The following is an 11,079-nucleotide window of genomic DNA, read 5'->3' on the forward strand; positions in this document are numbered from 1 at the left end:
TTCATGATTCGGCAAAGAAGGAATCAAAAATTAATAATGTCTCTTTCACAAGCTAATATGACTATGACTTGACATTCACCCCAACAATCATTTCGGCTCAATTTGGAGATAACCAGAAATGGAGTTCCATATACTGATCAAGGGAACAAAGTGAATTACTATACTGGTCGGGAAGGGAGCAATCTAGCAGTCCTTTCAATCTCCTTGACTCCAACATTGAAGCGAGGACTAATGACACCACACTTGTTTAGCCTTCCATTCAGTTCAACAACAATCTTTCCGGACCTATGATCATCCACATACGATGTAACCTACAGCTAGATACCAACAGCAAGAAAATGATAGGGTGATGCTAGCAGCGCATACAGTTATATAAGATCAAACTAAATTGATGAAGAGAGATTGAAGGCGAAGATTCTGATTTCTAATACATTAAATAACTTTTACCTACCATTGTTCGAGCTAGGGTAGAAGTCACCATGCTGTCCTTTCTCTCAGCATTGGATTTGATTTGGAGTCTCGTCACACTTCCCTTGTTCGTCAGAAGACAGCAACAGAAAGATTAATCCAGCAGGCCATACAAGATATAGCACGCGGAAAGTCCAATGAAGGTGTACGATTTTAAGTGGCTCCATGAAGTTGAGGACACAATTACCTGGTGAATGGGCAATGAAGGAACAAAAAAATCTTTGTTTCCGTATTTCTTGAAATTTTACCATTATTACAAGAGGAAGTGTTTTCTCTATTCCTAAGCAATTCTCTTATTTAGGATGCAAAAATCACATTCGTCTCGCCACACTTGTTAGCTAATTATTAAGTGAAGAGCCTGAATTGAAATAAATATGTTTTCAATAACAGGCACATCAAGTATTGAATCACCCAAAATGAATTGAAATTGTAATTGCAAGAACTAATATAATTAGCTTCTTAGTTTTATATATCAGTACAATACAAACAGTTGGTGCATCTTAATTAGCAAAAACCAGCACCCCCAAATACAAAATTATAATCCCAGTAATCATCATGAGCATTATGTTGACTTCCTTCATGGTAACATCTAGATTGATGCGTTTGAACCAACGATTCATCGGGTTGAACATCTTGATCATTGCCCACTCCATACATGACTTGACGCATATGACAAGTGGTGTGTGGATTTCCATCCTCAAAATTACCATTTCCCATGGGTGGACTAAATTGTTGACCCGCCGGTGTAAACGCCTGTCCTCCGTACCGCACTACCTGTGATCCATTTCTCAATTCATTGAAAAGTGTCTCCGGCCAAAATCCAATGCTAAACAAACCCTGAAACAAAAGATAATAGTCTGCAAAAATAAATAACACCAGAGTTACCACAACAACATACTTGTTATTAAAAATCATATTAATATTCCAAACTATTACAACTTACTTACCTTCATCCTTGTATATCTGAATTTCCAATTCATAGTCATCATACATTGGCCTAGAGATTTTTGGGAATGCATAATCTATTGGTACATCAGTGTCAAGTTGAACAAAACCTGGACAAATATTATTGTAACATCCTGTTTTTTGGCCGCCATCCGTCTATATAATTTTTTTAAAAAAAATGAAACTTACTTATTCTACATGATTTTGAATTATTTCTTTATAAAATATACCAATTAATATCTAATACACTTACTGTCCAATGGGAATACAGCCGAGTTCGGCTATCACCGTATAGTTGTGGATGTACCTAAATATACTTTAGGAAATCGAATCATCAAAAAAAGTACTTTATAGGTTCAAATCATTGATTTTTTATAAAAACTTACAATCCATCCAGCTTGTATTTGCTCGAAATTTGGGGCATTGTCTGCACTTTGATGAAATATTGCTGCGGAACTATATTGGCCAGCTCCATTTACATAAAATTATACAAAGTAATAGTGGCTGTGGCACTTGTAAAACTTTTTATTTCTGGGGATGCATTCATACTAATTCCTGCAAACTGAAGTACACTATTACATTAAATTTAACTATTTGAAATTGAATTTGTTGAGTATATTTATGATAAATTTGAATAATTAAAGAAGTAGTTACATCGATGATGTCTTCAGCAAGGGATACATTTGCCATACTTAAGGAGGCATCTTTGGCATTTTGGAGTTGTTCTTGTGTCAATCGTCGAATAGGGACCGTTCCAATCGGACAACCTGTTTTATTCAACCAGAACTCTTCTGTCTTAAAATAATTATTTTTAGCTTTTTGCAATCGCTTGGCTTTGACTGATCTTTGTTTTTCTAGCTCCTTAGCAATTGTCATCTGTTGTTTCGAAAATCCCCATACGTGCAGAAAAAAATGATGTATTTCAAAGAAAGTACAAGTAAAATTATATTTAAGTACTGAAAATAAATGCATGTAAGGGTTAGATTTTAATGACAATGATAGAGTTGATCAGTTAAACATTATTTCTCAAAAAGTTATACTAAATATATTAAGTCATTAACATTCTTAACAAGATTCACGGATTCACTAATTGATTGGATGTTTCTATGAAATCGTGAAAGGCAAGTTTAGTAAGAATCTGGTTTTAATTATGAATTAACTATATCTTATAAAGAAATAGATTGGGGCTAATTTAACCCTATTATAAGATAATTTGTGTAGATCTACAACTTGAACTCTTAACATAAATTAATAAAATTCGGGAAGACATCTTATGTCAATTACTAGTATTAGATTTATCTTTTCAAATTATTAAAGAATGTATAAATTATTTACATCAAAATTCATAAGTTTCAAAACTTGATTCCACCTTTGATAAAAATTCAAAATGTTGCAAACAACAAAATTGTATTTTATCAACTTTTGTTTGTCAAAAGAAATGAAGAAGAAACCAGTTAAGTTGTATGAGTATAAATCTTGCACCTTGATTCTTTCTTTGTGCGGTATCGGGTGCAAAAGAGTTGGTTGTTTATAAACATCTACACAATCATAAATATCTCCGTGAATAGTCTGCAAACATAAATTAATTTCACTATAAATTATCCATTAAAAAAAAACGTATAAATATTTCTATAAAAAAATATGAAATTTATACCTCAAGGACGAGATTTCGACTAGACCCATAACCTTCAACCAAACAAAAGGCAATGGTAGTCCAAACTAAAATGATGAAGCATAGAGTTGTAAACATCATTGCCATCTTTTTTTTTCATTATATTTCTTAAATAACCTATATATTTATATATTTATAGTGCAGAAGAAATGTTTATTTAGTCAAACACGGGATGCAATCTGATTATCGAAATCTAAGATTTAAATGATAAATAATATTCAAATATAATTCAATAATATTAATTCCAAAATTATCCATTGTACAAATATTCTCCAAATTAATTAGTATACACTGAAAGTGGTCAGTAAAATTATGCTGTCAATTTATTTTTGGAAAAACTATAGAGTATTTTCATATATTATAGATATTTAAATAATAATAACAAGAAAATTACAATTACGATTCCAATTTTAAAAGATTTGATTTAAATGTCTTAAATATTCAAATATAATGAATAATATTATTACCAAATTTAGTCATTGCATGAATATTCCCTAAATTAACTAGTATCTTTGATAGTAGACAACCAAATTATATACTATCCGTTCATTTTTAGAAATATTATAAAGTATTTTTATATATTACTAATGTTTAAATAACAATAATAAAATAATATAATACTTTTTTTGTTATTTTATTTAAATAATAGTAACATGTGAAGATACTTCATAATATTTCTAAGAGTAAAAAGATCATGTAATTTTGATATTTGCTTGTCCTTGGATACTTAGTTTCTTCTTTTTTGGTACTCCCTCCGTTTAAAAAAGAATGTCCTTATTTCCTTTTTAGTTTGTTTAAAAAAGAAGATTCATTTACTTTTTTAGCAACACTTTAACTTTTTATAAGACATGTTTAAAACTACAATATTAAAGGGTATTTTGGTATATTTGACATAATTTTAGTTTAGAACCACAAAATTAAAAAGTCTTCTTTCTTTTCTTAAATTTTGTTTCAAGTCAAACCAGGTCATCCTTTTTGTAACGAAGGGAGTACATTCCTTTGTTATTCATATTCTATTATATGTTGACACCTAATTTTGGACCTCTACATTATAGATTAATCATCGAGTTTCTTCAATTCAAACAAATAAGTAGTTTTATAAAATTTTAAAAAATATATGATATAGTTGGCAAGTTATTTTAAATAGATTTGTTACTTTTTATAATTTTCAAATAAAATAATGTATATTGTTTCTATATAATTAGTATATTTTATGGATATTCTAAAATGATCTAAAAAAGATTTTATTTTAATTGAAAAGTCAATAAAAAATAGTTTAATTTAATTTATATTTATAATTTTAAGTTATTTAGCTTAATTATTTAATTTCATCAATTAAATAAGCTTGCTAATTAATTAATCTTAATTCATCGTATTTATATTCTAGCCAAATTCACTCAATAAACTCAAATCGGCTATGTTTTGAATTCTATATGGCTTAATTCAATTTTTCGACCAAAATTGGGCCAATTCAGCCGACTTATCAGCCCAACACAAATCCAGCAGTCTGTTCTATCAATTTTCCTTAATTTCAGTAGCCCATTTCATAATATACTACCGACCCGGCCCATTTCCAATGGTCCAGCAGCGTACAACGCCGACCGATAGGGTTCAATTTTGTTTTGTCTTTGCTTGCGTCTGCCTATGTTTAGTTCGTCGGAATCGTAGGGGTTTGAGGTTGGTCGTTGAAGGCTCTTCGCTAGTTCTTTCATCCCAGATTCGCTGTTCTACAAGAGGTAATAAACTCTTCTTTGTCTGATGTCTATCAATTTCTATAATTTGGAGAGTAATCTATTGTAGCCTTATCTTGTCGTAACTCTTATTTTCTTTTCTTGCATGAACTCCTTCGATTGAGTACATCGAACTCCACATGTGTCATGTCCCGAGCCTACACCTTGGACAGAACGGTCACTCGATGACCATTACTGGCCCCAAACGAATTCCTAGACTGACTTAATTACTTAGTGGAAGACTAAAATCAATAATGGTAAATCTACGAAATAAACTGAAATGTTATAAATGAACATCTAACTTGGTCATTAAGTCAAACCCAAGTCTTAACATAATATAATGGAATGAAAAGACTAATTAGGAACTAACATTTGTTTGTGTATGAAGCCTCTAAGACAACTATGATGGATGTCGGGACAGGACTCCCGATCATCCTAACAAAAGAAATACTGAAAAGAATTGAAAGCAATAAAAAGGAGTCCTCCAGAATGCAAAGAGGCTCGTCAACTAACTCTGGAGTTCTCACTGGATCAACGATGCGCTGGATATCGATCCTGCGTCTGCATCATAATACGATTCAAGTCAACTGACATCAGTATGCAAGTTGAAATACTAAACACAAACATAGGCTTGAAAGAAATTTAAAGAACTTACGTGGCTCAACTCAACTCAACAAAACTGAACTCATTTCAATATAAAGCAGTTTAAAACAAGTGTAATATAAAGAAAAGTTGTTTGAAAATATGATGTCAACTCTTTGTGTATGCATCATCTTGGGCGCAATTCAGGCGCACTGCCCCAACCTTTCTTGCACAATGGCAGCGCGACCAGTAGGGAGACCCCAAGTGCGTCTGACGAATTTTTCCGCTCGTTTTTCTGATCCTAATCGCCTTAAATAGATTCTTTTTCTCAATACTTTCTTAGAAGATACAAAAAACATGAACACTAGAATATAACTCGAAACAACTCTTAACATCGCTAAAACGCTTCAAGAAAACTCATCAATCACATGTAAGTTCAAGAATGAAAACAATTCAAGAACACAACTCAAGAACATCAATGTATAACTCTTTTAGGACGAAAATAGTTGAATTAAACATGATTGGCGTGTGGGTGAATAGCCCTAACGCTATGTGATCTCACGTATTTTGTACAGATCACCACCGACGAAATCCACAAGCTAATCTCTATGAATGTTGAACGTTTATGCTTCCTCTTCTCCTTTCTCTTTTCTCTAAAGCCATACCGCGAATTTCACTTTCTAAAACTGACTAAAAACCGACTTTATCCTAATTAAACTAAAAACGAATTAATTAAGTTTCTTACGAAACTAAACTACCCTTCCAAAACCCGGATTAGACTTTCCTTAATCCAGCAGTCTAAGTCGCGAAAGGCATAACTTACTTATACAAACTCGGAATCGCGCAAACTTGACGGGGTTGGAAAGATCATTTCATGAATCATCTTGAGCTAAGAGTTATGACCGTTTGAAGTTGACCAAAAATTCATTTTTAACTTATCTTAAGCAAATTTTCTGATTTCAATTTTTTATAAAATCACTATTTCCAATTTTTAGCTTCTTTCTAGTTATTTCGAATTGTGAGATGATACAATATGTTCTCCCTTGCATCTTCAAAATGGTACATGAAGGACCAATCGCTTCTCTCTATCAAGTGAGTCAGTGGTGAAATGATGATCATGTCCCGGAACTGAAAAAATGTAATATATATAGTGATATACAGTGAGATACAATCACATATATACAGATGAAATGGGCCAAACGCCCTCTTGAAATTTCCAGCTTGGTTTTGTATTTAATTGGGCAATAAGCCATTTATATTCTTATTAGGGAAATTTAGCAATTAAGACAACTTTAAGAACATAATTAATCAAAATAACATCAATTTAAATTTTTTTGTGAAAATGACAGAATAGCAATATGTTTATTAACTTTATGTATTTTAGATTTTAATTTTATTAAATTTGTGTATTTTAGATTTTAGTATATATCAGTATTATTAATTTAATATATTTATGAAAACTCATTTATTAGACCAAAACATGGTCCAATAACCATTTAATGAAAAAAGAAAAAAGAAATTAATAATTACATGTACAATTCCAAGAAATATAAAACTTAAACCCATTCAATATTTTAAGATTATCATGGTCCAATAACCATTTAATGAAAAAAGAAAAAAGAAATTAATAATTACATGTACAGTTTCAAGAAATGTAAAACTTAAACCCATTTAAAATTTTTAGATTATTCCCAATTTTAAAGTTTCTTTCATCAAAATTTCCAGATTCTTCATCAAAGCCATTGATTATCAAAGATTCAAGCAGATTTTCGAGCTCATCAAGAATTATTATTAAAGCAGATTTCGTGGTGGCAAGGTTAGTTCAACTTTCTGTTTTGATTTTTTTTAAGTTTTTGTTAAAGTTCTGATTTTATATATCACGATTTTATGAATTATTTATGTGATTTTGTTTTAATATCCATCATACATTTATGATTTTGTATTTTTTGACCCTTTTTGTGATTTTCTTTCAATGTTTAAGATTAGGTAGATTATGAAAATTCGTATATATAGAATCATTTTTGTTTGATGTTCAATAAGGTTTAACAGTTGTTAAAAGAATTTTTTTTCTTCAGATTTTTGAATTGTTGGAAAAAAAAGAGTGTATTGTATACAATGGCTGATTCAGTCAGAATTACTAGAGGTTTAAACAACAACATTTAAAATTTTTCGAAATTTCCCTCATTTGATTTGTGCATTACTCATGCTACCAAAAAAGTTCCTAGATTATATTTTGATCTTGTTGAAAGTGGAAGGTACAGTCAGTTTCCATGGGAGGGAAAAACTTTCTACTTGCTGATGAAGAGCTTGAGCAAGAGGTTGAATAGTAAAAAAACAATTTTACAGAATCGGTGGAATGCCTATTATATTTCAAGTATGGTTGTTTGAGTGCAGTTCGAGTATTGATTTCCAGGTCGCTCAAAAGGTTGATGACCATATTCCGAGGTTTCTCAACTGACAGACGACCAATGAGAGTCGTGGAAACAAGAAACTTATGAACACCATATTTAGTGATGTTAATAACAAGGTACTTAATTGACATATGTTTAATAATGACCAAGTTGTATGGTTTCTTGTTGTTTTTATTTATAATAGTAACTAAATGTTTGGACTTCAGATTAAATTCAGGAACATTACACATAATCAAAGGGAACTTGCAGTATTGCAACTGCCACCTTAGGGTATCGAGAATCAAGCTCCAGCTCAGTATTCCGATTCATCAGATGATGATCTATATGATGAAATAATTGATAGTAATGATGATCTAGGAAAGGGAAGCTGTGGACGAATAAAGATTCTGACGATGACTTTCAAGCACCTCCTCCACAAGCAGTAAAGGTCAAAAGAAAAGGAAAAGTTGGTTCCTCAACGTCACCTGTTAGAAAAAGGACAAAGAAGCTGGTGACTGGTGGATCCAAACAGGTTGCAAAAAATTTGAAACCTCGAATTGCTGTTAAACAATCGATGAAAAAGAATGTTGTATCCAAAAAGGTACTGAAGAAACCTAAGGTTCTTTTAAAGCAAATTGAATGTGTACATGCAGACCTAAGTGATTCTGATATTCAGAGAACACTGAAGTGGAAGGCTGGTTGAAAGAGCTGTCAGATTTCAGAAAAGAATTATTTACCTTATAGTACATCTTTCATAGTTATACACTTATTAGAATTTTAAATTTTTAATAAGCTACATCATTATGTCATTTTTAGGTTAAACAAGAGTTTGTTGAAATTCTCAATTTGATCAACGACAACTTCAAGACTGTTCTGACAGCCATTAATTCAACACGGGATGAGCAGAAGGTTTGTAACTCTTGTTTAACCTCCTGCTCATCCCGTGTTGAATTAATGGCTATCATAACAGTCTTGAAGTTGTCGTTGATCAAATTGCGAATTTCAACAAACTCTTGTTTAACCTAAAAATATGACATAATGATGTAGCTTATTAAAAATTTAAAATTCTAATAAGTGTATAACTATGAAAGATGTACTATATGGTAAATACTTCTTTTCTGAAATCTGACAGCTCTTTCAATCAGCCTTCCACTTCAGATCTGCTTGTTCTCTGAATATCAGAATCACTCGAAGTTGTATTTGTTAGATCTGCATGTACACATTCAGTTTGCTTTAAAATAACCTTAGGTTTCTTCAGTACCTTTTTGGATACAACATTCTTTTTCATCGGCTGTTTAACAGCAATTCGAGGTTCCAAATTTTTTGCAACCTGTTTGGATCCACCAGTCACCATTAGGGGTGGGCATAAAAACCGGAAAACCGAACCGAACCGAAATTTTTCAGAATTTCGATTTCGGTATTTCGGTTTTCGGTTCGGTATTCGGTTCAATTTTTTGTATTTTCGGTATTTCGGTTCGGTTTTCGGTACATATTACTTTGGAATTCGGTATTTCGGTTTAAACCGAAATATTATATTATAATTTATAAATTATATTATATTTAATAATTATTAATATTAAATAAATTTTTTAAAAAAATAAGAAACCCTAAGTTGAAATATCAAAGCCCATTAAGTTGAAAAATCAAACAAAAAATTGAAAAAATTGTAAAGTTTAAAATTTTAAAAAGCCCACTAAACAGGCCCATTAATAAACCGAAATAAAAAACCGAACCGAATTAACAAAAACCGAACCGAACCGAAATATTTCGGTTCGGTATTCGGTACGCAATTTACAAAAACCAAAAATCGAAAAAATCAAAAAAAAAACCGAATCGAACCGAAATACCGAATGCCCACCCCTAGTCACCATCTTCTTTGTCCTTTTTCTAGCAGGTGACGTTGAGGAACCAACTTTTCCTTTTCTTTTGACCTTTACTGCTTGTGGAGGAGGTGCTTGAAAGTCATCGTCAGAATTTTTATTCGTCACAACTTCTCTCTCCTGGATCATCATTACTATCAATTATTTCATCATATAGATCATCATCTGATGAATCGGAATATTGAGCTGGAGCTTGATTCTCGATACCCTAAGGTGGCAGTTGCAATACTGCAAGTTCCCTTTGATTAGGTGTAATGTTCTTGAATTTAATCTGAAGTTCAAACATTTTGTTACTATTATAAATAAAAACAATAAGAAACCATACAACTTGGTCATTATTAAACATATGTCAATTAAGTACCTTGTTATTAACATCACTAAATATGGTGTTCATAAGTTTCTTGTATCTACGACTCTCATTGGTCGTCTGTCAGTTGAGAAACCTCGGAATATGGTCATCAACCTTTTGAGCGACCTGGAAATCAATACTCGAACTGCACTCAAACAACCATACTTGAAATATAATAGGCATTCCACCGATTCTGTAAAATTGTTTTTTTACTATTCAACCTCTTGCTCAAGCTCTTCATCAGCAAGTAGAAAGTTTTTCCCTCCCATGGAAACTTACTGTACCTTCCACTTTCAACAAGATCAAAATATAATCTAGGAACTTTTTTGGTAACATGAGTAATGCACAAATCAAATGAGAGAAATTTCAGAAAATTTTGAATGTTGTTGTTTATACCTCTAGTAATTCTGACTGAATCAGCCATTGCATACAATACACTCTTTTTTTTCCAACAATTCAAAAATCTGAAGAAAAAAAATTCTTTTAACAACTGTTAAACCTTATTGAACATCAAACAAAAATGATTCTATATATACGAATTTTCATAATCTACCTAATCTTAAACATTGAAAGAAAATCACAAAAAAAAGAACAAAAAAAATACAAAATCATAAATGTATGATGGATATTAAAACAAAATCACATAAATAATTCATAAAATCGTGATATATAAAATCAGAACTTTAACAAAAACATAAAAAAAAATCAAAACCGAAAGTTGAACTAACCTTGCCACCACGAAATCTGCTTTAATAATAATCCTTTATGAGCTCAAAAATCTGCTTGAATCCTTGATAATCAATGACTTTGATGAAGAATTTGAAAATTTTGATGAAAGAAACGTGAAAATTGGGAATAATCTGAAAATTTGAATGGGTTTAAGTTTTACATTTCTTGGAACTGTACATGTAATTATTAATTTCTTTTTTCTTTTTTCATTAAATGGTTATTGGACCATGATAATTTGAAAATTTTGAATGGGTTTAAGTTTTACATTTCTTGGAACTGTACATGTAATTATTAATTTCTTTTTTCTTTTTTCATTAAATGGTTATTGGACCAT

General features: G+C 31.1%; 1 protein-coding gene and 2 pseudogenes across 1 annotated transcript; 1 reads left to right on the forward strand and 2 right to left on the reverse strand.

Moving 5' to 3' along the window:
• Positions 1 to 972: 972 nt before the first annotated feature.
• LOC107016280 lies at positions 973 to 2,289 on the reverse strand. The gene is made up of 4 exons (XM_027916612.1): positions 2,068 to 2,289; positions 1,667 to 1,720; positions 1,416 to 1,569; positions 973 to 1,325 (listed from the first exon to the last, which is right to left on the reverse strand). Exons 1-4 carry the CDS (start codon positions 2,287 to 2,289, stop codon positions 973 to 975), a joined length of 783 nt encoding a protein of 260 aa, XP_027772413.1.
• A 5,310-nt stretch (positions 2,290 to 7,599) lies between these two features.
• Positions 7,600 to 8,545, forward strand: LOC114076914 (annotated as a pseudogene).
• A 324-nt stretch (positions 8,546 to 8,869) lies between these two features.
• Positions 8,870 to 10,440, reverse strand: LOC114076915 (annotated as a pseudogene).
• Between the last annotated feature and the right edge of the window lie 639 nt (positions 10,441 to 11,079).

This window comes from Solanum pennellii, chromosome 4 (assembly GCF_001406875.1).
Source record: "Solanum pennellii chromosome 4, SPENNV200".
Lineage (NCBI taxonomy): Eukaryota > Viridiplantae > Streptophyta > Magnoliopsida > Solanales > Solanaceae > Solanum > Solanum pennellii.